General features: G+C 48.2%; 1 protein-coding gene across 6 annotated transcripts in view; it reads right to left on the bottom strand.

The window, feature by feature from the left end:
- CREB3L1 (cAMP responsive element binding protein 3 like 1) overlaps window positions 1-26,340 on the bottom strand; it is a 61,838-nt gene that overhangs the window by 15,321 nt on the left and 20,177 nt on the right. For 4 of the 6 annotated variants that reach the window (XM_071744803.1, XM_071744802.1, XM_071744800.1 and 1 more), the window contains 2 exons: window positions 5,380-5,608; window positions 554-714 (listed from right to left, as the gene is read on the bottom strand). In XM_071744803.1, coding sequence (XP_071600904.1) covers window positions 554-714; window positions 5,380-5,572 — 354 coding nt within the window. In that variant the 5' untranslated portion in view covers window positions 5,573-5,608. Of the gene's footprint in view, window positions 1-553; window positions 715-5,379; window positions 5,609-8,052; window positions 8,231-10,415; window positions 11,214-26,340 lie in introns of those variants that run through there. The other 2 variants (XM_071744804.1, XM_071744805.1) reach the window with 2 other exon arrangements.

Genomic DNA, 26,340 nt, shown 5'->3' with positions numbered 1-26,340 from the left:
AGATCACCAAAAGAGTTTGCCTCTTGTTTCTTTAAAGTAATAATTCCTGATGCTTCATTGGAAAAAGCAAGCAGGACCTGGAGTGGAACCTCCATTTCCAGTAAGCAGCTGGGAAAAGTGAGTAGCCATATGATAAGCCAAATACCATTAAAAAGACAGTGGCAGAACAGGTCATTGGCATCACATTAATTGACACTGTTCTCTGAAAAATGAAAATAAGGCAAGAGTAGCTTTATTGCCAAGGAAACACACTTGTATTTAACCAAGATAGCAAAGCCTCCTGTTCTGGAGAAAACCCTCCTCCCATCATTTCCTCTGGAAGGATATGCAGCCTTGCAGCTTCACTGCAGGAATCCAGAACACAGTTCTAGCAAGCATCAGGTGTGCTGCTCCTCTGACTGCCATTTCAAGAGAACAACAAATAAAGCAATATCCTGTCTGTCCAGCAGCCGTATCACCTGGCAGAACCCTGCAGTCACGTGGCTGGGTCCACATCACCAGAGGCTCCAGTGTGTGAGAGCCTGGGTTCCTAATGGATCTTAGATGGGCTCACCTCCTCGGGGACTGGCAGTCTCTGCAGAGGGTTGAGGTTCAGCACTGGTATGGAGCTGGCAGCTAGCTGGGACTCAGGCAGGTCTAGAGCCAGGTTCTGTTCCTGTTTCACCATGATGGAGCAGAGCTTGGGCCCCAGCGACCACACTCCATTCTCCAGCTCTGAAACATGCACAATGTGAGAGTCAAACTCCAGCAAGAACAGGAAAAGAAAAAAAAAAAACAAAGAAGCCATGCAGGCAGCTCCCCCATGTCTGGGAAGGTTGCCTTTCCAAGTTTAGCACTGTCACCACACAAGCATGTGCAGGCCCACAACACAGAGTACAGAAGGGAGCGCGTGGGGAGCAGACAGGACAGACCTAGAGGGATTGTGTCTCTTCTGCTCTCACTGTGCAGCCCAAACACTGAAGGCAGCTGCAGGGTTTCTTATCCCAGTGGTGTCTGAGTCTCATCCTCTGGAGCTTATAGAATCATAGAACTGGCTGGAAGGGAACTCAGAGATCATCAAGTCCAACCCTTGATCCACTTATTTATATTTAGGGCTCATTGTGAGGAGGATGCTCAGTTTTTGCTCCTTAGGCAGCACAGCCTGCATCACAGAGCTGCCAGGTGTGTTACCAAGAATAACACCATCTCCCTGCCAGATAGCTGGCAAGAGGGCAAGCTCTCTACTGATGAGGGGCTGCATGGGCTGCCTCCAGACCTCTGGACTTGTGCCGAGTACCAGAGCTTTGTTACATGACAGGAGAGGAGGAAGATCCATTTCTGGGGAAGGAAGTCCAATGTGGCACCTGCTTGTGAGGCTGTTCCCACACCTGCCCCCCACAGTCTCACCTCTAAGGTTCCTTTCTCCACTTTGTGCTGCTCAGGTGGACTCTTGCCCCCTGCTGCAGTGAGAGAAAGCACCAAAGCAGCAGTGAGAGAAAGGATGTGTCTGAAGAGAGCAGAATGGAGCTGTGTGGGCACACTCCCCTCACACCCTGCAGGCTCTGTCCCATGCATGTCTGTAGCATGAGCCTGGCTTGTCAATGGAAGCAGAGATTCCAGGAGCTGGGATTCAGCCAGTGGTGAATAAGCTGCAACTCAGATGGAGAAAAAAATCTGCTAGGCAGCAGAGCTGCCTGGGCTCTGCTCTGGAGTTTTCGGTCCCCTCATTTATCTTCAAACACTTCCGCCTGCCAAAAAGCTACTCCTAGCTGGCCTGGAGCCTGCATCCTCCTCATCCATCCTTCTCCTTTTTATCTGACACAGTACAGACTACTGCTAAGTGTGCCACCAGACACTGCCCCAGTTTGTTCAATGTTTGAAGCCACAGTCAGGCTCACACCTGACCCCTCTGCACTGCTCTCTGCATACAGCACTCACAGACCTAGGGCTGTTTCTTGGCTCTGCAGTGCAGATCTCAGTCTAGAAGTTGTCCTGGCAAAAGGAGAGGGGGAGAAAGGTTCTTCTCAGCTCCAGAAAAGCCTGCACAAAGAACAACACAAGCAAGCAGCTGGTTCTGTGAGAGCTGCCATCTGAACTAAGCTTAAAGGTAGCTTAACACCGTATTTGCTCATCTCAGGCTCTGTTGCTCTCAGGAGACAACAGGGCAGAATTCTGCCTCTGACTTTTGTGTGGACACAAGTAGTGTTAAAGATTGGGCAAGAATTATAACAGTTAACATAGCATTGCCCACGCCAGTTGGAATATACTGCTCTCCTGTCTTTGGTCTAGCATCTCTTATTCTGCTGCCTAGATTGGTCCCTATTGCTGAGGCTCATTCCTACCAGCTCCTTGTGTGACTGGATCTCCAAGCACAGACAGGAGTTCCTGTGGCCGTTCTCTTTGCATATCAGCTGTGCAGCTTAGTGCTGCTGGATGACTTCCTAGAGCTTCCCACAACACAGAAGACCCAACATCCTCAGGCAGCATCTCTGCCCTGCACAACCATGACAATGGAGAGGCTACTGAGCAGACACAGACCAAACTGCATTTTCTCTGTCCTGCCTAGGACTCCAAACCTGCTAGTGAAGCCCCAGTTATCTCTGGTATGCAGACAAGCCCAATCTGATGGAAGAAGGCAAGGTGTTACACAGCCACAAGTGTTTGCAGACAAAACTTGCACTGAGTGCTTCTGCCTGATCAAAGCCTGTCAAAAAGATGAGGGGCTATGAGAGGTCTTCCAGTCTATTCCAACTCCTCTAGGCAAGTTCAAATAAACTTGTCAGTCCTGACAGCTGTCTGTCTAACTTGATCTTGCCCCTCTGTAAAGTGATGAAGAGTCCACAGCTTACCCTATTAAATATCTTCTAGTTTCACTGCCCACTATGGGAAGGTTTTGCTTACTGGCTAATCTATAGTTACCTTACTGTGATTTTAAGCCTCATCTTCTTCATCCTCCCTTTCTGTTATAAAGTGCTGGATCTCTCTTTTTTTCTCTGAGGGGTGGGGAATCCTCAGTCTGGGAGGGCTGATGCTGAACCAAGTTACCAGACAGGGGAGTGCAGACCACCAAGGACTCTCCCTGTTCAGACTTGACTCAGTGAGAGAGCAGCCCCCAGTGCTGTCAGCCCAGACAGCTCAAGGAGAGGACACCCAAATAACTATGCCCTGTCATCCCATTTCCTGTCTGCATTCTGGCTCTGCTCTTTCCCACCCTCCAAGATTTATCTGGGGAGGGGCTGGGTTACAGATTCAGAAACACATTAACTATTACAGGGTCAATGAGGGACTGAGGAGGCTTTTTGTGTAGACACATCTATGTTCTGCTGCCTGAGAGAATGTTGCAGAGGTATGGTCAGCCTGTAACCACTTCAGATTTCCCTGTATGTTGCTGGGTGATGCATGAGAGGAAGGTCATCCTCTGCTCCTCTGTATGTCATGGGAAACTCAGTGGAGAGATTTCCAGAGTTGCCCTGGGTTGAGGAGGTGAGGCAAATAACAGTGAGGAAGCAGGACCTGTACAGGAGTGCAGGCACAAGTCTGGTCCAGCACCCAATGTTGTGCACAGCACTGGCTCCCCTGCTCCTGGCATCAAATCACACCCTGCAGAACTGAGGGCTGGTACTGAGGAGTGTGTGCAAACGACCTGAAAAGCAATCTCCACTGATAAACAGGGTCACAGTGCTCTCAGTGGCTTGCTGTAGCCTATGTTGGTGGGAACTGTGTGGGAAAGGGCAGGATTTGGAAGTGTTTGGCAGTGTTTCTTGAAGATCTGCAGAAAAGAGGGGAGAAAGCTGATAAATCACAAGCCTCAGCCAGCTCCAAGCCTAGACAGAGCCCGGAAATTCCTGGGGAGCTCTGCAGACCAAGTAGAGTTGCCTAATGTTAAAGAAAAGCCATCCTTGGGTAATTAATTTGAATGCCTAAAAGGCCCGAGATGGGATGCAGCTATGCCAAAAGGACTGCACAAGTATTGCAAACACGTCCTGACTCAGGGTTACACTAGAATTATGATTCATCCAATTACAAGCCAAGATAGCCCTGAAAAGATGGGTTGAATTACCCCACAGCAGGACTGGGTACACAGATACCCCTATACCTGACATATTAATACCATTAATATAACTCCTGGTGTAGAGCTGATCAGAGAGCAAGTGTGAGGTCCACCTCAAGCTTTCCTGACTTATCCTCTGTGCACCCTGTGCTAGCCTCTGCCCAAGGATCAGTGTCACACTCCATTTGGGAGAGGTGTGGCCTCTAAGGAATGTGGCACTGATGGCTGTGCCCTTTGCAGGCACCAAAGAGGCAGCAGAGGCCAGGGTTTGTACCAGAGAGCTGGGGTCATTCCTGGCCATGAGAGGGAAGCCTCTGTCCCAGGTTTCACTCTCACTCTAAGGAAAGGCTTTTTCCTCTATAGACTGAGCCTGTGCCACTGCTTTTCAGGCATCCTGGTGTCCATCAGCTGTTGGAACACCCACACGGTCCCACAAATTACAGGACTCTCTGCAAGGATGGCTCTAAAAATATCCAGCCATCATAAATTACCCTGAAATGAATTGTTTTAAAAATAGGATTTGAAATAGCTGTTCCTCTCTGTCTCCTGCTAAAAGATGCTGGTAAAGAAGCCACTTAGCCTGGAGGAGGCTCAGGGGAGACCTCATCAGTCTCTACAACTCCCTGAAAGGAGGTTGGAGCCAGGGGGGGGTTGGGCTCTTTTCCCAGGCAACTCTCAGCAAGACAAGAGGGCACAAGAGGTCTCAAGTTGTGCCAGGGGAGGTTTAGGTTGGACATTAGAAAGAATTTCTTTAGGGAGAGGGTGATCAGCCATTGGAATGGGCTGCCCAGGGAAGGGGTGGATTCTCCATCCCTGGAGATATTTCAAAAGAGCCTGGATGTGGCACTCAGTGCCATGGGCTGGGAACTGCAGCGGGAGTGGATCAAGGGTTGGACTTGATGATCTCTGAGGTCCCTTCCAACCCAGCCCATTCTATGATTCTTTCCACGTGCATGCACCAGCACTGGCTGCAGCCAGACTCATGCTTCCTATATTCAAGCCAAAACCCTGCTTCCTGATGCTGAAACAGACCTGTATCTGGGGAACCCACACACAGGTTTGCAGGGCCCTAAGGAGACATTTCCTATTGGTTGCCAGAAGTTGGCAGGAGTCTGAACCACAATCAATTATCATCCTTGGAAATAAGTTAGCCTGGCAGTGGAGCAATGGGACTGTCAGAGCACAGACTGAAGGAAAAAATGTGGGCTGTATGGCAGATCAAATTCTTCCCTGGATTATCCATGCACAATCCAAAGGAACATCCAGCTTGTCCTTATATATGGAAGCCAGCCAGGGCCTCTGCTAACAGATGTGCCCAAAGTTGTGCAGCGTGCACATCTCATGCTCACCATTAGCATTGTCTTCAGTCTTGACAGGCACAAGAGGGCTCTGGGGAGCAGAGTCTCCACTGAGGGAATAGCTGTGCTCTGCCTGGATGCCTGGTGTGGGTGGATCGAGGTCCATGTCCAGCAGTGGGTTCTTCTCAGCCAGTACTGGGTCATCAAAGAAACTGCTGAAGAGGTCACTGGAGAAGTCCTCCATGTTGTCAGAGAAGTGATCCAGGTTCTCCGAGAAATGCTGAGAAAAGACAAAGGGAAAGAGACCATTAATATCAACTCCAAGAGGGATCTGAGAGCCTTACCCTGCCCTGAGAGCCAAACCTCAGGAACAGCTCTTTTTGGATGGAAAAAAGCAGTTCCTATCCTTTGCCTGCATCAGTTTGATAAAACACCTGGAATTAAGATAGAAAGGGCCGTGGTGCTGTACACCTTCTCTGCCTGTTAATCTGTGCCAAAAGCACTCATGGAACTCTTCTATATTCTCACATCTTCCCCTCCCTCTGTGGATACTTATCTTCAGCTTCCTATCATCATCTCACTGTGACAGTGAGCTGAATAGAGCACAGGGCAAGAAATCCCTGTGATGATAAAATGCATGAGTGACAGGAAATCATGGTCCTCAGCACTTGTCCCTGGTGACAAGACACTTCCTCATGTTCTCTGCCAGTGGCAGTAGGCACTCTGATGCCCCAGAGAACATCAACCCAGATTCTTATTTCTATCAGAAATCTGCTGATTTCTATCAGAAAAAAAAAAAAAAGATCAGTTGGATCAACATAACAGGAAGGCCCCCTGTTGTATTTAATTTCCTCTGGGATTTCACAGCCCCTCTGTGGACCATATGAGGCTGTCCTCCATCCAGATAATGCCTGTTAAATTCTGCTCCCCAGTGAAGTTTAAACACTACAGATGGGCTGTTAACAACAATCATTCCACTAATCATTACAGTACAGTCAGTAAATCTGGACAGTGCAGCTGCAGAGCTGGGATCCTGATGCTACAGGGAACCTGTTTCCTTTAAGGCAGACCCTCCTATTCAGCAGTCAAATCCCTAACTTTTCCATTTGCTACAACAAAGTATTGGTTGGGCAGGGAGAAAAATTATGGTTGCCAAGCACCAGCTGAAAAATTATCCCATTTGTTGGCAGATTGAGGCTTCTGGCTCAGGGAGAGGAAAGAAAAGACAAATACTTTCAAGTGACTACATTACACAGACGGAACTGTGTAACTTAAATGAACTGGAGAGAACTCAGCAGTCAGACTGGGTCGTGTGTCCTCCCCCCTGCCTGCAAAAGCATCTGACTGGGCAGAAAAGCATTGAGAGCAGCATTCTGAAATACCAAGAGCAACAGGGTATAGATGAGAGAGAGCAGGAGAGAGCATGCAGGTCCTAGAGTAGAAATTTGAATGCCAATGAATTCCAGTATAAGAGCTGAGCTCTGGGAAGAGCCCAGCTTAGAGAGGAGCACGGGGTGTATGCTGTGCTTTCTTCCTCCAGCCCTAGGACTGAGGGAGGAGTTGGCCAGAGGACCCCGGATGCTGAAGCCTGAAGGTTCCTGTTCCTACAGGAAGGTATATTTGTTTTATTTGAACACAATATCACTCTGTCAACATTATGCTGGCAGCCTGAGGGTTAGGGTGAGGCTGTAGGGTTTGGCTGAACAGACCCACACTTCCCACCAAGCTGGGGAAGGAGACAGTGAGCTGCAGCAACCTCCAACATGCTACTTCTCTTCACCCTCCCACATCAGCCCCCAGCCACTCAAGTTAAAAACACAGATGCCCACAGAGCACACTGGAAGTCAGGGGGAATCCCTGCTGCTTACATTCTGCCTGACACCAAGTTTGTCACCCATCACTCCTTTCCTACTTGTTTGTCCTCCCACTGCCTGCAGGTCTGACACCACCTGAGGCTTCCCTGGGAGAGCAGATGTTGCATGGATTGGTAAAGCAGAGAGGGCACACTCGTGCTGAATCCCAGTGCTGAGGCCCTCCCTGGGGTGTCTGGGCTGAAGTTTTCTTCACTTGTTCCCATACCAGAAGCCGAGTTGGTGGGGTAGATTTGTAAAATCCACAGAAATATTTTCATCAAGTGACACAAAACACCTCCCATTTGTGCTGAGCTTAACCACTCTTCAGAGGGAGCTGAGTCAGCAGATGGAGCTAGGTTAGATATTTATCTAAAAAGCACTGGAAAACCAGGTTTTGTCCTATCCTAAAGCACAGAGGGGTAAAGCATTTGAAATCCTTAGCATTAAGTGCAGAGAGTGCCTGCTCATCTAACAGCTGTTCTTTGTCTTGCTTTCTCTTACAACACAAGCAAACACAGGATATGTACACAACAGCCTTAGGTAAGGGTGAGAATGGAACCACAGAAAAGTGAAGAAATTCCGAGTTCTGGCTGGCAGTGCACCATGACTGCAGAGCCAGGATCCAACAAGAGGTACTTAAATCATATATACTATTGTAGCCATCAAAACTAGAACTACTAAAAAGCCCTGGAAAAGAAGCAGAGATGGAGGGACAGCTGAGAGTCCTTCTCAACTGTGCATTAACAAAGCCAGAGGTAGAAGTGAAGAGTCAAGAAGATGCATTTATGCAGTAGTTCTACACACTTTTAGTGCTATCCCACCCCCACTTGCAATGTAAGGATCTTTGAGTCAGCCAACAGGACAAACCCACCCAGAGGGAAGAGGCAGAGCTGGGCCTCTGATTTTATTCTGAAACCAGCAGTCACTAAGGGGTGAGAGATGAGTAGTGAGGGCAAGGACAGGAGAAGAGCCTTTACATATTCACTGGCAGGAGTAATTGCAGATTTCTGGTTCTTTTTCTAGGCACCACATGGCAGGATTGCTGAAGGACCTCACTGCTTGGAAATCAAGATGGAGACAACACTCTTCACTCAGAGATGCTGGAGTTAAGGTCCCCAAAGCCCATTCTGTCTGAGAAGAGGCCTATTGCACAGTATGGGAAAAACACAGGTGATAAGAAGAGAATGAAACTCACACCATCTGTGGGAATCCAGGAATATCACAGAATCACAAAGTCATCTGGGTTAGAAAGGACCTCTGAGACCATCAAGTCCAACCCTTAATCCACTACCACTGTGAATATCCTCAAAATTCCTGGTCTTATCCTCCACACAACTAAATGCTGGCAAAGCCTTCTCATCAAAGCAGCCTCCTTTCAGCTCTCACCAGTCAGTCATATACCAGTCCAACATTTCCAGACACAGATGACAGAGAGAAGGGAGCAAGCCTATATAACAACTATATAATAGCTATAATAACTATGGTTATTATCAAAGAGAGTGCCAAGGATCAGACTCCTCAAAGAGGTAAAGCACCCAGAGCTGCCACAGAGCTGGATATTAGTATTTCACTCACAGGTGGTGGCAGGAAGCAGAGGAAAGCAGAGGAAGGATAAAGCAAACAAAAATAATGATATGACCGTGGCTGGCTACATCCACAATGGAGACTGAAGGAACCTAAGCAACCACACCTTTTTGGTTGGCTCTGTTCCCTCCTGACACCAACAGGTATAGTTAAATTCAGGAAAGATTTCAGATTAGTAAAGGCAGCCATGCATGCAGCCACATGGTGACAGGAAAAATTGTCCTTTTGTCCAGATACAACTGTGATGGGTTTAGTGAGGAACAGCCAGAAGCTCCATTTGGAGGGTGGCCATCAGAAACACTACTGATTACTTTAGAAGGAGCCTGCTAACCCAGATTATGCAAATTCTCTGCCACCCAGCCTCATTGCAGGAGCTGCACCTATCAGGCAAAACTCAAAGAAGGCTTCAGCTGTACTCTTCCTTAACAAGTATGAGAGAGAAGGCTTTGGGGAAATGCAGGTACCTGGGTATGGTGGTGTCTCAGTGCTGTGTGGATCATGGTAGAGTCAGTGTTCTGAGTTTCTGAGCAATAAGCAGAAGCAGCTTTATCACCTGACCAAATAGATGAAATTCTTCCAGCTTTATCCTGGCTGGAAGGCCACATGCCCAGGGAGGTGCTGAGCAGCCACCAGCCTTCCCACCTAGAGTGGGGTCAGCACAGCCTGAATGTAGGATGGGTCGAGCTTGAGCAAGGAGGACCCATCAAATGTGATGTGTGGTCCTTCCCATCATAGCCCATAGGGAGCAGGTGTGAAATGTACTGGGGGAAAACAGTTTCCAAATGGGATACAAAGTTCATAGAACAGTCTTATTTTCTATTGCTTGCTCCTGCTATCTCCCTCTCCCTTTCGCACCCTCCTTACTTCTTCTAACTCTGCTCCAAAGCCAAGAAATAGCATGAGATGTGTTTCCAAAAGCTGCATTACCAGTGAGCTGTGAGGGAGGGGGCAGCCAAGGGACAGAAACACAATGGTGAGGATGTGCTCGATTTCCTGATCCAAACCTGATTTCTGGCTGCCCATCCCCTCATCAGAGTTTTGGTAGGAGGGGGAGGCAGCACCCAGATGGGACAAGCCAGTATGCACAGGTATGAGGAAAGCAATCAGTACCCATTAATACCTCAAACCCAAAAGAGGGAGCCTTAAGCTGCTCTGGTGCCACAGGATCTGCTGAGACTGAGGCCACCTCAGCTGTGGGGAGAGAGTGCAAAACTGTCAGCTGCCAGCTCCTCCCTCCCACTCCTGGTGACCAACATAGGCACTGACTCTTCCAAACATATTTCCACCACATGTTTTCACCCTGACCTCATGCTTAGGGTTGTCTAAATAGCATGCTGTATGTATGTGTGTGCACTCCTCAGCTGAACAGCCTCTCCTGATGTACGGCTGTTACCTTGGGAGCTAATGTAAGGCACTCAGACATCCAATCACAAACTCTCTACTTCCTCCCACCCAGAGCTGCTCTTAGACCTCTGAGGACCCCAAGCAGAAATAGAGGCATTAAGCCTTCTCCTCCACCCAGTTGCACAGAGGAAGCCTAAGGTACCACTCTTGTAGCCCAATGGCACCACGCATGGCTGAGGAGGGGACAGCTTCCCCTTCCTGGAGCCACTTTTCCTCTGCGGTCACCATGGCTACATCTGTCCCCACCTCTCATGCTTCCATCGTTTGATCCAGACTTTCCCCTTCCCACCTCCAGCTGAGTTTTTTGTAGGAAATCTCCATTCAGGATCAGCTTGGTTCTCACAGCCTCCCTGCTCCCACTACAATGGTCTTGCTTCAAAGAGAAAGCCACAAGGGGCTAATCCAGCTGGGTGGCAGCCCAGGTCCAGGAGACGAAGGGCCTTTGCAGGTTGGAGGTTCTGCTCATGCTGGCAGGCAGTGCAGATGGGGAGGGGATTCTTCTGAATTTTCTCTTTTATTTTTGAAAGTATTTTTCCTCTTTGCTTGCCAAGATAAATCTCCTGTCCCAGCTGTGACATCTGCATTTCCCTTCTCTGCTTTCACTAAGGAATGAAGCCCCCTGCACTCCAGCTTCACAGCTGAGGTTTCCTTTACATTCCAGGAAAGAGCCTATACACCCCAGACAGTCTTTCTGCTCTCTTTAAAATGCAGTGAATTTTAGATCTTATGAAAAGTGAAGGTCTTGACAATGTTAGCAAGATGCAGACATTTGGGACGGATGCTGTGCACACTTCTGCTCACAGTCTAGTTGGTGCATCTACACCCCAAGGAGCACGTGATCATCCAGCTGCCTCCTGGCCCTCTCAAAGCCTGCTGGTACCTCACTATCCTGACCCATATTGTCCTTTAATATGGGTCCTCACATACCACATCTCCTTGATGCTCCATGCCTGGAGCCAGGGCTCCATCTGTCTGAATAACTTGGGTCTGACCTGCTACCCCCTTACTGTTCCTGGTTGGCAGCACGGCATGGCCTAACCATCTGCAACCCCCACTGTTATTTTCCTCCAGCAGCAGGACAGCATCCAACCAGCAACACCTTTCAGACTTTCTCAGACACTCCCTAAGTCACCTGTGATTATTTTCAGCTTTACAACCTTGGACCTTTGCATAACCAAACACTTTTTTGACACCCAGATTCCACGTGGTAGAGGGTTTGACTGAATCTGGTCTGGAACCTAGGCCCGGAACCTGGGCCCAGAATTGATTGTCTATAGAATAATGCAGAAGGACAGAAAGGAGTGTGGGGGTGTGAAAGGGTCACTGAAAACAAGGCAGGTGACCTGCTTCCCCACAGGTGAGCTGTGAGATCAGCCGCCTCCTCGCAGGGACTGCAGCCCCTCAGATCAAAGATGCTACAAGCCATTCCTCCTCAGCAGCCATGTGGCCCTTGGGAAGTCACAGCAAAGCTCAGGCACAGTTTGTCATGAAAACCTCCTTCCACCACACACCCATTCCAAGGACCTGGATTTACAATTCCCAGTGCTAGGAACCACAAGACCTAGGAAGGACAAGAGCCTCAAGACACAGAGGAACCGATTGACGGAGTGGCACCAAGGCAAGCCGCTACCCTCAAGCGAGGGAGAAGTCGGGGTTGCTCAGGTCCTCGGGTGCCCGCAGCTGCCTCACCCCCCCCCCCCTACACCCCTGTCAGGCAGAACAGCACCAAAGTCCCGGGTGAGCCCAAATTGTCTCCATCACCCCCGAGCAGGAGGGACTGCCGGCGGCTGAGCAGCCACCATACGCACCCCCCTCACACACCCCTCCTCACACACACACCCCCTCAAACCCCCCCTCACACACCCCCCGCCGCCGCTGCCGCTGCCGCTGCCGCCGCCGTTGTAGTCGCCGGTTAACGGTCCCCCCGGCGCGCATCCAACCGCCGGCAGCGGCGGCCGCCCATTGGCTGAGGCCGCAGAGCGGTAGCCAATGCGTAAGCGGCTGCCAGGGGAGGCGCGCAGAGCGGGCGGGAGGAGTGCAGGGTTAGGACGGAGCGGTCCGGGGCCCGCAGCTCCTCACGGCCCTGACCCGCCCGCCTCGGCTTCCCCCGCTGTGCCGGGCTGAGGCGCGGCTCGGCTGGGCGCTGAGGCTTTGAGAGGAGTCTGTGGAGAAGCAGAGACGGCGGGACCTCCCGTCTCCCTCCTGGTCTCTGCCCCTGGAAGAGGCCTCTCCTTTCCCCCTTCGTGGATTTTTCTAATCCTGTGGTGTCTTAAAGAGTGCCTCGGAGGACATCGTCCTCCTGTGGCGTGTCCTCCATACTGCTCACGGGGTTTGCAGTAATCTCCGTGGCGGGGATAAAGGTTTTGTGGTTCCCCTGCCCTGCTTTCCCTGCGATCCCAGCAGGGGCAGTGGGAATTATCAGTTGATAGGATGGGTGACACTTGAAAGCATACGCACAACACAAACCACATCAGCAGTCTGTGGCTCTGGCTGTAGCTGTGTAATACCCAGCTCGGAGGCTGCAAGCCTGCTCTCATTGGGAAGGGAGGAGTGTTGGGAGGCACTCAGACGCGGGTGGAGTTGGCAAATTATGTCTTTAGTTTAACTGGTTTTGCGCCTGAAAGGGAAAAGAAAGAAAGAAAATGTACGTGGAAGGCTGAAACATTGAAGTCTGTGACTGGGTTTCCCTGAAGGAGGCACAGAAGGCACCTGTTGCTGCAGCTGTCATGGATGCTGGTGTGCCCTCACCTGGGTTCAGTGTGCTCAGCAAAAAGGGGATTAGCATAATCTGGCATCACTGCAGTGATGATGTGGGAGAGGCTGGAAGTGCCCTGCGAGGGGAATGCCTGTGGAGCAGGGAAGAGCCCAGGGTGAGGTGTATCAAAAGATAAGCGGATTTCACAACTCCTTCTTTTTACTTTTCTGAGCTTCTGCTACCCAGACTTACATACAATGACTACTAGCAGCATTATTAATCTCCTTTTGTTCAGAGAATCACCTACTTGTGCTTGAACTTAGGCAACTTTGCTCATCTTTTTCTGCCAGGAGAACCTACCATAAATGAAGCTAATCCTTCACAGAGTGCCTGCTTATCAGCTTCACCTTTCTGTCTACTGCCCAGCTCTGCATTTCTCGTCGTTCCTTTGAGAACCTAAGTGTTCACTTATGGTCTATTACAGATGCACTCAGAAAGCTCTTACTTTCTCTCTCAGCTCTTACCACTTATGAGGTGTGGCCACTGGTGTGCCCTCAAACCAGAGAGAAGGTATAGGGGTGCTAGGGAGGAGGGGGAATATATCAGCCTCCTTTAGGGCAAACCAGACTCAGTGCTCTGGGGTGGGAAGCAGCTGCAGGACAGAGCTTCCCTGTTGCACGAGACTCAGGGAATCTGCAGACAGGAGCACCTCCCCTCCAAGCAGAAGCACCCTGGAGGATAAAAAGGAATGTCTTTGCTTTCCAGCAAGCTTTTGCTGCGAGTATGCTACATATGCAATAAACGCTCCAAATTTCTTTTGGCTTACCAGTACTTTGCAGCCGACTGATAAAAAGTAGAGCAGGATTTAAACCACAAGTAGAAGCAGACACAACTCTCTTAGGATGAAACATTTAGATCAGCTGCTCTTAACCTTCACTTGGCAGAAGATTTGGGGGCTCTTGCTAGGAGTTTGTGAAAGATAAGTTAACAAGTCTGTCCTTCAAGGCCTTTCTTGAGTTTGGAGAATTGAAGACACCTGCTTGGGTTTGTGACAAAACAAAACTGCCTTTGTTTCTGAGCCATCGTGGTGGCAGCTGGGCCACTTCCAAGCAGAGATACGTGGGAGGTGTTCTCTGTGGGAATGCAGGTACCTCTGTGCAAGTTGGCAGGGGTCTCCTCCTCTTCTTTGCTTCCTCCCAAGACTGTGTTCAGCACAGTCTCTGGGCAGAGACTTCACAGGAGCAGTAGCTCTGAGAGAAAGAAGCTGTATTGTCATTATTACTCCCAGGTCTCTGCCCTCTTGTCTCTCTTGGTGTTTCACCTCCATGTGTTAACTTGGCAGCCTCAGCTGAGTTTGTAGCAGGCTCCAAGTGACACCCCAACTCCACACCATGACAGGGGACTCTTTCAGATGCTGAAGCAACAGGGGGCCCATGTGAACTTTGTCTCCTGATGTGTGAACATCCATCATCTTTGGGAAGCCCCCAACTGCTATGTTACTCTGATCCATTTCCACCCAGGCATGCCCTTCGCAGAGTCTAAACACATCTGTCCCCTCTTGGTCCCCAAAGAAGCAGAGCAGACAGAAAACAACTGGGTTCCTATAGCCATGCCTGTTGGCATCTGGCACCCCTGCATAACCTGTAGTACCAGCCCATCAGCTGCAAATCTAGAGGGAAATCTACCCTGGACAAAACTATATGGATTTAATTTTGTGTAGCATGTCTGCCTGGACACTTCAGGGAAAAATTCCTCTTAATGGAAAAGGATGAGTGGTGCAAAGAAAGGCAGCAAGAAGGGGAAACAAAAGTATTGGTTTACTCTGCATGGCTCTCTCTGTGAACTACACTGTCATGTTGCAGCAAAGCCAGGTCACAGTATCTCCAAAATACATGAACTATAACATGAACACTCAATATAATTAAAATTAAAGAGGTGCAACTGCTCAAGCCAGTCACTAGTCAGTGGGATGGAGACTTTTATTCAATAAACAAAATAAAATGCAATAAACATCACTCCAGTATTTCTGCCATCTTCCTTTGGAAGCTTCTGGCCCTGCCCAATATGGGGCTTGCTCCACCAGAGCTGGCAGAGCTCTGCTCTTACTCTGCTTGTCCCCTCTATGCCATTATGGGCCTTTTTTCTGCATCTTGCAAGAAAGGTAATCTAAGCAAGAAAGGCACCCCGAGAGATAGAAGGAATCTGCTTTGGGAGATAACCAGAGAAGCAGCAAAGGTTTGTATTATTGTTGCAATCAGTTTCATTTGTCTCATTGAAAATGTTTCCCTTTAGTGCTCAGAGAACAAAATCAGACATAATTCACATTTTGTCCCCTGGCAGGTCCCTGGAGACCCATAAAGAAAAGCAGGCCTTGGAAGAGGAAGATAGCTGTGCTCCATTCAAATCCAAAAGCTGAGGCATGCAGCTAATACCAAACATTACTGGTGGCTTTCACTCCCTGGGCCTTTGTAAAGAGCACTTACAGGATCTGGACCAGCTGATTTGTGACTCAAGGATGTGAGGGAATTTCACCCAAAACCTTGAGAGAGCAGGAGCAGAGACTCTCTTCAATGGCCAGGCTGGGCAAGAGCTGGGTTTTGCAACCAGCAGATTGAATGGGGTCCCACACCAGGACTGTTTTCAAAGCAATTCAACTTGGAATGCAGATTTCTGACCCGCTGCCAATATCCCAGTGGAAATTGTGTGCCCTAACAGCAGATAGGAAATTAAACTTTAGCTCCAGTGCTGAGGGTATCATTTTCACCCCAGCAGTGGAGCTGCAGAAACCAGAGTCTCTGGAGAATGGGAAATTTTTTTCCTAGCACACAAAGAGCAGTAACACCTCTCAGACTATTTTGTCACTACTGGGGCAGCCTGGATTAACACCATTCTGGGAAGAATAAAGGTGCAATGTTGGTGATTAGGGGGTCAAAGGCTTGTGTTTCTAAAGATGAGGATGGAGACCTGACTGCTTGGAGAGAAAGGAGTCACTTCAACCATGGGATGAAAATCAAGGCTGATGGAGAAAGGCAGCCTGTGAAAATTCTTCCCCAGCACCTGTATCTCCAGTTATACCCTCTCCAAGCCAAACTTCTCTACAGCAAGGCCCAGCACCTGAGTACCCTGGTGAAATGAAATAGAAACCTGAAGATGCCTGGGATCTTGTGCCAAGTAAAGTCTGAAGTGAAGAAAAGATCCCATGTTTCTTTGAAGACAGGAAACCTGTTATGTCCTAAAAACCTGCCCTGAAAGCTCCTGTGTCTGAGATGAAGCAGTCATCTGCACCCCAGCATTGAAGTGGTGTCTACAAAAAAACAGCAGATTTGGGAATTTATTCTCTGGACATCCCTGGAGTGCCACAGAGTGATGATGGATGGCTTCATGGGTTTTTGGGGCCAAGGAACAAGTCTTGTAATCAAACATGGTTCCCTATGTAAAGTGCAGGAACTATATTCACATTTCCTGCTTCTTCTGCAACTGAGCTTCTCAGAAAGAGACACCTCAGCTCAGTATAAAAGCTTCAGATAAATCTACCCCTTTCTAAAAAAACCAAAACCATTGGAGAAGCTAACTACAGTCACTAATTATATGAACCACTGCAAAGACAGACTCTCTAGCTTAAGTCTCCAAAGTGTTTTTTCAAGCTTTTTACTCTTAGATGAGCAAGTCCTTACTATAAGAGGTCTTCCTGACAAGAAAACCAAGTCACCTTTTAACCTGTGGTATGGTATGGCATGGTCACCCTACCAAGTTATTTGGCAGACAGCAGAAAGTTACAGTAGTTTCATTGCAGGCAGGGAGAACTTAATGATGGCAGGTTGCAGTCATGTAACTCCACACTAGCAGTAGATTCAAAGATTAGATTATCTTTATGTATAATTAATTGCTAGATTTTAACATAATCAAATCACAGGTGGCAGGGAGTGATTCCTGTGGCAAAAGAAGTTACAGCCCTGCCATGGTGGTCAGTGATGCAAAGTGATAATGAAGGCTGTTTGAGCCCTAGAAAAATCAAGATAAAATCTACAGTGTTTTGGCTTCTGGGCATCCTTTCAGAAGTGGTCTTATTATGCAGCTTTATAATCCAGGACCAGAAGCAACAATAACCTCTTAGTATCCATTATGGTTTTATGTGCAACAAAAGAGAAAAAGCTTTGGTGAGATCTTCCCCTCTGTCCTCTAAAACCCAATGCCACGTGAATTTTCTGAAGTACAGAGGAAAGTATGCATGAAACTCTCCACAAGTGCCCAGTGGGTATCCCAGCAGAGCAGCACTCAGCCCCTGCTCCTTCCTGGATGCTCACAGCACAAGACCTTCTCTTGCCCCCCTCTTCCCTCACACCTCTGCCACATGATTCTCCCCTGCTTCCCTCCTTGTCATGGTTTGAACAACTGCTCTGCCACCTGATCCCACTCTGGAGAAGGAAAGAAGACTCATGGGTTGAAATGAAAACAGATTTAGGAGAGTAACAACAATGAACTAATACTAACCCCAATGCTAATATAATATACGAAGTTATACTCAGCTCCAGCCAGCAGCCCTGAAATGACCCAAGCCCTGAGCTGTGCAGGCTGAATGCCCAACCCTGCCAGCACCACAGCTACAGCTCTCACATCACTCAGAGGAGGAAGCCTCAGGCACAGGACAAGCAACCAGCTGGATGGGATCCTCTCAGGAAAGCAGCCATGGTGCCCCCAGACATCTCCCCAAACTTCTTGCTATATAATGAGGGTGACATTTATGGTATGAAATACTTTGGGTTGGCCACTTGGCTTTGCCCCCCCAGCCTACTATATCTGCAGGGTTCAAAACTACCCTCGACCTTGGTCTCTATAGAAATCTGCATGCCAGAGCATCTTATCTCTTTTGTTTTCACAGAGCTGGACTCTGCAGTCTTTCAAAACTACAGATTCTCTAAACAGAAAAGTTATTTCATAATCCCATCCCAGCAAAACTAGGACACTCCTCCATCGCCTTCCTCCCGTCTCCTCTCTCTGAAAGGGTGCACACATCTGGCTTGCCTTTATTGTGTGATAAATCTCACCCTGCATCTTGGGTTCATTTTCTGAAAGTTTTGAATGGTGTCTTGGAAATGCTGTTGGACAATAGGAGCTCTTTGAAACCAGGCCAGCTGGACAGGACTCCTTGCATTGCAGCTGACATGCAGGCTTTGGCGTTCTTTCTTGACTCTTTCCTCTCTTCTCTTTACAGCACTTGAATTGTCCTCAAACTTTATTTTTGGAGTGGGCAGTGCATTTCTGAATCTCTTCATCATTATTATTAATTATGGTCATGACTATTTCTCTTTCTGCTGGGACTCCTGGGTGGATCTCTCTTCTTTCACTTAATGTCTTGGGTAAGACTACTTTGGCTGCAACCCACTTAAACAGTGACTCAGAATCCCTGGCCCACTCCCAGGAGAGATGCAAGAGTTTTGCCAGTTGGTTTATAAAGAGGCCATGGTTTTCTGCACTACTCTCATTCAACAGAACTGAGTTGGGTGGAAAAGCTCAGCTCTGTGATTCCAGCGAGTCCATCCCCGGTAGACAGACCATCCCTGGAGTATTATGGAAACAGAATGCTGCTTCCTTTGGGTGCAATCAGAACAGCTTCTGAGAAAGGCTGTAGAATTCTCCACAGAACAGCAATTTGCTCCCTGGGGGTCACTGTACTCAACATCTTTGTTCCCAAGCCCCTGGAGATAAAAAGGCTAAGTGAGGCGTGTGGGCAGGATGAGGCATTGCGAGGGAGGGAATACTGTGTGCTTATGTCAAACCATTGCCTAATGGCTCATCACACAGCTACCTACATCTCTTGAGTCATCAAGGCTCCCATCTTCACCCTCTGGGCACCTCAGACCTTTCCAGCTACGTGGGATGGTGGGAGCTGCTCTGTTTCTGAAGGCAGGAGGGGACCTATGGCTCTACTTTTTGCCCATCCACACGCTGAATTTATGTAGTGAAGAATACAGCTTGGCTCCTGTGTGTCTCCTTTAACTTAAAGATATTCAGTGTGCTTTTAGGGAGGCAGATGTGCAAACCCTCTTCATTTCATCTGCTGGGAAGCCCACCAGCTTCACCGGGCAGCTGAGAGCCCTGGTGCTCCCTGATGTTGGGGGCAGCAAGGGAGAAGGATTGGGATCTGCCCCGGCACCTGGCAGAGGTGTCACCCTTTCTCCAGCTGTGGCACAGTGAACACCACAGCTGCAGGGCTGTCTCTTGCCTGCAAGGCAAGCTGGTCAGGGCTGGTCTCTGGTCTGTGCCAGCGGGGTGGCATCGCTTCTTCAGCTTGAGGAACGCAAACCGCCTGAGCTGCTCTTGAGAACTGGCCAGGAGAAGTCCACAAATAGCAACAGGAAATCAAAGTGCCCACTCCAGACATGCACCAGATGCAAAGCCATCCAGCTCAAGGAGAAAAATCAAATGCTGGGCGGTGGAGATTACATCATGCTGTGGATAAACCTGTGAGCCTGTCCAGCTGGGGCCATGCCAACAGGACCAGATGGCTCAGGAATACTAACTGCATAGCTACCTCTCTCTTGTCTTTGCTTTTTCTTCCCCCTTTCTTTTCCTGTTCTCCATCCCTTCTGGCCTCTGTCCCTCTTCTCATTCCCAGAATAAATAAATAAATCCTCTGGCAACGTTACATAATACAATTTCATCAAATATCAGAAAGGCAACTGAGACCAGTAGATGGGACACTGACCTGGGAATGGATCTCTGGCACTTACAGATATCAGGGACCTCAGCACACTGTGTAGCTGCTGGGGTTAACATAGGAATGTGTGCCTTCATCTCACCTGGGACTTCAGCTCCTGGCTACAAAGGAGGCCTTTGCCAGGCCTGCTACCCTGGAGCATGCAGGAAAATTAAGAAATAAGCATTACTCCTGCTCACCCCAGCTGCTTACAGCTGCCATTGACTGCTTGCCATGGCTACAGTTACAAGGAGAGGGAGAACACAGTTTTGCTCTCACAGCTAGCAGCCTCTAGCTACCACTCTGGTACCAATTAGTGACAAAGAAAGGAGTGCAGCACCCTCTGTTCTGTCCCCAGCATTGACCAGAGTAGCATCTGGTACTCAGCTCTCTCCTAGTGTGGTGCAAACGGGGCTCAGAGACTTATAAGAAAAGAATGAAAGGTGTGTGCCTTGCCAGCTCTGAAAAAGGGCTGCAGGCCATTTGCTCATTATTTAATGCTAATTCAGCTGCCAACTATATTTGACAAATCCTGAAGAGCAGAAGCATCAGAGAAGGGCAAAGCAACCTTTGCATTGTTCTTCCCAGTGGAGGATAACTTGACACCAGGTCAGGAAGAGTTACTGTGGGCAAAAGGCACCTCCAAAGAGAAAGGAAAAATGCAAAACCACGCACTGAGCAGCAGGAAGGACTCAAGTGGGCCTTGAATGCCCTGCTAGGGGACTGAGAAAGCCACGGCACTCTGGTGCTTTTAGCTTGTTACCTCCTTCTCATATACAAACCAGATGAGAGATGCAGTTTGGGAGCCTGGGAACTCAGCACAGCCCTGACCATGCAAGAGTTTGAGGCAGAAAAGTTATGGGGTGCTCTCAGAAAGTTGCACCAAACCCAGGGAGAAGCTGGGTTTTGTGGCTGAGCCAGGATCTGATTGTGAAGTGGAGGATGAGGTATGAGTACAGCCTATTCACTGGATTTATAAAGCACAAATTGTTTGGTTTTCACTAAGGCCCAAAGAGGTCAGGCCAGTAACAACACGGGCCAAGTACTTCAGTTTAAATCCTGATGCTGACCAACACAGTCATTCAAACTGACACAGAGAGATTGCTCTGGACTAACTTAAAATATCTGAGGTCAAAATTGGACACGTGCAGTCCCCAGGGGTAGGGAGCAGGGAAGGGGTGAAGGATGGCTGGGACAGCAGTGGAGGATGGACCTGCCAAAGTGAAAAAGCTGCAAATCTCATGTATAGCTGGAAAGTAATTAAAAGAGACTTTAATCAGGGAAGCAAAATGATTGTTCCTATGGACATTTCCTGGCAGGTATCTACTAGCAAAACCACACAACAGTTTTACCTTTATATTAACCTGCTTCACCCAGTGATGGCACTGCCCATGTCAGTAATAAGGATATGAGCTGTCTTATAGCAAGCAAGAGCTGGATTGCTGCAAGTGACACCCTGAGGGTGACATGCTAAGTAACTGGCAGAACTGGGACTAAAATACAGTTATTCCTGACAACTTCACTGCACCACTGTCCATAAAGAGAGAAAAAACACAACAAAAACAAACCAACCATCATTCAACTGGCAATTCAATATTTGTGGCTCAACAGCACTTCATCAACTCTCAGAGCCTGCTATATTTGCTTGGAAAGAAGAGCCAGATTTCCAGCACTCCCTGGGCAAAGGGCTCTCAGATCAAGAGACTGAAAAAGCTTTGAAATAAACCTTCCATCAACAGTCTTTACAAATGTTAGAGCTGGTTTCCTCCTCTCTGAACTGCCTGGCTTGCAGTCCCTCCCCCAGGGCAGCAGTGAGCTCAGCCAAACACACCTGCCCAGCTCCTGCCTTCAACTGTCATAAATTTATGGGATGCATTTAATGTCAAGCTGCTCTGACACACAGCAATTAACTACCTAGGCTCTGGACCTGGGTCTTCTTCTTAATCCTTGTCTCCCTCTGCCTCAGCTGCATCCTCTGGAGTGAAAAGCTCTCCCCCCAGGAGAGGAAGGGCTGCAAAAACCACAGCCAGCAGATTTCCAAGGCAGACCCCCATTTGCAGGACTGAGTTATTCTGAAGCTGCAGTGCTCCCACCTGGACATGCCATGACACTGGGAGAAACCAGGGCCTCCCTGAAACCACAGTGAGGAGTTCAGCACAGGGAAAGTTCTTTGAGCACCTGTCCAAGGAAATTCACCTGCAGGAGGGATGCTGACAATCCAACAGGAACATCCAAAATCAATGCATCCAGCTCCCTCACGTGTAACATGGTATCAGGGCCAAGCTGTGTTTCTCCTTCAGCTTTTTGCCAGGTTCCTCCCAAGGGAGCCCTGACATTCCTGTTGCAAGGGAACTCCTGAATGCTAAGCTGAATGCATTCCATTGCATCTGTTCTAGGAAAAAGAGGTAGCTGCATTTTGAGCAGGCTTTGCTAATGGGATCAGCCAGACTGACCTAAATGAACGTTTTTTCCTAATCAAGACAAAGACTAAGTGTAAATAAGCCAAGATCAACTTTGCTGAGGTAGTCATGAGTGAGTTTCCTCTGGAACAGTGGCCATAATGAATGACCTCATATAAAGTATCACCTTTGAGCCCTAAAGATGGTACTGATTACCCTAGCACTGGTTTAAATTACACACTACTTTCAGAGAAAATAGCAGTGTACATTGCTTCCATCCTGTGTGAGGAATTTCTGCAGTCTCAGAGAGAGAAAAGATAAAACAGGAAGAGAAAGAGAGGAGTGACACAGTGTGTGAATATCTGCAAATCCAGACTTCAGAGACCTTGATCTGGCTGAACAATGTGTTAAGATCAGTGTCAAGCATCTATCACTTGGACACTTATCAGACCAAAGCAGCTCCACATGATTCCAAAGGCAGACAGCCCTGGAGACAACTCAGAAAATAGCAATAAAAGCAGAGATGCAAAAGAGAAGAAAAGAAGGTGGGTAAAGAAGTCAGAGAGGCATGGGTGAGAGGAGGAGGCTGGGGTGCTCAGGCACCATAGGAAAGCAGAAGAAAAAAAAAAACCAAAACCAAAAAAACCACCGATAAATAAAAACAAAAACCAGAAAGAAGTTTTCTTGAACAGCTGGGAAAGTTGGATAGATGTAAACAGTGCATGGCAGCCATGTGGGGAGCAGTTGCATTACTGCATTGAAAGACACGGCCTGTCCTTCAGCATGCTACCTGCTGCCCACTGCTGCTCTGATCATGCTCTCAGCTCTGCACAACTTCTCTGCTCTGAGGGATGATGTACAACATGCAGGCACCAGTCCAAGAAAACCCCTAACAACTCATGATGCAAGCAGAGCTTCCAAGACAAGAAAGGGTAAGAAAAGTGCTCCATGCAAACACCCACCTTGTCCCATTGCCAGCCTGAAAAAAGGATCAATTATGTCAGCCAGAGGATACCAAGTTACATTAAAGCTGCTTGTGCAGAAGTCCTGCTGCAGGACAGGTGCACAGCCATGGTGCCAGCATGGGGGCAGCCCAGAAAAACATTTTGGTTCCACCCTTGCTCTCACTTCTCATATCCCACGTGGAGACAAGAAGTCCCAGCAGTTTAGATGTGTAAAGGAGGATAAAAATATTCCCCAGCAGAAAGCTGGGATCACAATCAGTGGGATGTGATAATCCCAGGACTGGGTATGGCCTAGAACTGAGGACTGACACACTTGGCTCCTCCAATAGACACCTTGCCTGAAGAATAATTCTAACTACAAGGTTGCTGGTGAAGCATAGGTTACTGCACCTGATCTTACAGCACAGACCTGGAATTTCCCTGGGAAATCTCCCAGCCCCATCAGGCCAAGAGACAGCTCTTGGTCCTTTCTTAGCTGAACTGTGATGTTCCACTTCATTCCTGGTGCCCTACCTGTTCTGCTGTAACTGCAGCAAGGAGAGTCACTGAATGGCTTCTGCAAACTGGTTTCCTGCAGTGGGCTGTCCAGAGCAGGAAAAGGACACAGAGCCTTTATTGAGCTGACTCATCCTTTCCTGGAAATGCACTGGTACAATTCAGTCTGGAGAATCAAATCTTCACATCAAGGACAGTCCTACCTATGGCTATGAGAAGAGGACCTGCCATGCAGCCACCACAAAAGCAGCTCCAGAGAGTTAAGCATTGTCATTCACTTCCTTTAACACTGGGAATTCTTTAAATAGTAAATCAGTAATACACCAGATCCTAATTAAGTACTACTATCTTAAAACCTGCAGGGAAGTGCAGAGAAAAAAAGGAGCAAGCATAGAAGTAGACATCTCCCAGAGAAAATACAGGAGCATGTTGCAGAGATGTCAGCCTGGCCTTATTTTGAATAGTGAGGCTGCACTCACGGCTGTGAAATACCTAGTTCTAAATAGACCTTTCAGTGGCTCCTTCAGAAAATACTTCTTTTCCACATTTCCCTCTCTACCAAGACACAGCACCAGATATGACAAGCACAGTGCTGGATGAGATGAGTGCAGTGATGGATGAGACCACTAAATCATGGGATGGGACCAGTGCAGCATCAGGTGGGATCCTGGGAAATAGAAGACACTTTGCATGGATGAACCCAGTGCTTAAATGAGATTCAAAACCCACCAGACACCATGCTTAGGCAGTTGCTGTGATACCAGGAGGAGGTTCTATGGATCAGTCTCATCCATACAAATGAAACCTCAGCTTTCTCTGAAAATTGTTGGGGTGGATTACTGCCTTATGCCAGAGGGGATGGAAATCACCTGGTAGACATGGCCTGAGCTGTACACAACTCCAGCATCTCCTAGCTGGTGTGGACTGTATGCACAGATCTATTTCCACCTCCTGCCAAGCCTTTGTTTACTCTGCAGGCATTTCACCAATGCTTTTCCTCCTTCTTCCCTCCAAGATGATGGCTGTCTCCACTGTTTAACCCTGTCCTGGATACATGTCTGCTCTGAGTTGCAACCTCCCTCCTAGCTCTAGCCTACCAGCACAGTTAAAGGCATCTCCCATTTCAGCTGAGATGAGTATTTAGGCCACTGGGTCTCCAGTACATGCAGGCAGCTCTCAAACACATGAACAAACATTTAGGAAAAGTTTCCCAAGTTTATCAGTTCCCTGTCAGCTAGGAGGGACACATGAAAGATCTCCAGTCTCTGTGGAGAAAGTATTGACCTAGAGTCTTCCAAAGGAAGTTCAAGTTTCTCCCCCTCTTCCTTACCAAAATGGAAATATGTGATGACCCTGAGGTAATTATGCTGAAAACTCAAAGACTCATGAATTTCTGTGTTCTGCTCTGGTTTCACACTGCTGCTAGTAGTACTTCTGCAGGTGTAAGTCCAGCTGGGAGACAGGAAGGAGCAGCACGGACATGAGGTGGAGGAACAACCAGATGGATCCAAAGAGACTAATGAAATAGGAAAATCTGGGAACTATTATTTTAGGATTCATTTCCATCAGGCCAGGTCTCTCTCTCTCTCTCTATTTGTGCTCCAAATTCCACAGGAATCTCTGACTAGCAAGTTCCAAGCAAAATTTAGAGAAAAAAAGTCGTGCCTTACCCAGTACTTGGCTGACTAAGCAGGGATGCATCTCTGACCAAATTTTATCCAGAATGGCAACAGAGAGCTGAAGTGCTTTGCTGCATCTGTCCCCGTGAGACACTGCCATCAGTCCCAGAGACCCACTGTCACTGTTTGAACAGGAGGAACTAAAGAAGTGGGGCTTTTCAGACTCTTGAGAGGGGCAGAACACAAAGAGAGGGATCTGTTCCCTCCAGTTTCCTGTCATGCTCTGTAATAAAGATCAGAAAGCCAGCAGCTCCTCTCTTTTTCCTCTCACCTCCTGCTGGCAGTGCTATTGTTCATTCCCACCAGCTCACCACAAGCTATTGGGTTATATATATATATTTGTATATATTTAAATATTTTTGTATTCTTCCCCTTTATATTATTACCTTTCCCACGTGTATGTAAAATCTGTATCCAGTTCTTTTCCATTTCCAACTTAAGGTCTCCAGTCTTTATTGCCCTTTTATCTTCCCTTTGGGGGGCTGGGGGGTCTGGAGAGGAATTCTGTCATTAGATTTGTGGCCCATCCAAACTGCTGAGCCATGACACCTTGCCTCCCATTACAGCAGAGCTCTCCCTCCCCTCTCTAGAAAATGGAAGAGGTGAGAGGTGGACAGCCAAATCTGCCAAATCTTTCTCCTTACCATGTGTGGAGATGGTGAGAAGGAGCTTACATAGTGTGAAACTCATTCAGATGAAAGCTCATCCCAAGACCTATGCACCACTTAAGTGCTATTTATATCCCTGTAGTAGGCACAGGAGGAATAGAAGAGTGTCCTGGCTCCTTGCAAACCACCCAGTCACAGATGGTGAAGAGCATCTCTTCATCTTCAGGTGAATCTCCCCTCATGAGTTGTACCAACACCCCTCACAGCTTGCTCACTACATCCAGTCCTGCAACTCTCCTTCTTTCTGCAGGCCTGGGCACAATTAAAGGAAAAAGCTCACAGTAGATATAAAACTGAGTTTGAACTCAACCACAGAGACAAGCACTTCTCCCATTCTGCTCTCCTCCAGTGGGCTCCAGAAGATCCCACTTGTCACATTGCCCAGAAACATAGGATCACACAGTGCAAGAGAGCTTTGCTGTGTACTCCCCAAAGGAGCTGGGTTCTCACTGCTGAGACAGCCTGAAATATCATTTTGCAACTTCTAACAGTGGAGACCCTCACTGGCATGTGGGATATTTGCTCTTATGCCTCTCTTTTAGAAGGAGGCAAAGTATATGGTTTGAAAAGCAC

This window comes from Heliangelus exortis, chromosome 5, assembly GCF_036169615.1.
Source record: "Heliangelus exortis chromosome 5, bHelExo1.hap1, whole genome shotgun sequence".
Taxonomy (NCBI): Eukaryota; Metazoa; Chordata; class Aves; order Apodiformes; family Trochilidae; genus Heliangelus; species Heliangelus exortis.
This window is presented reverse-complemented; position numbering and strand designations above follow the sequence as displayed.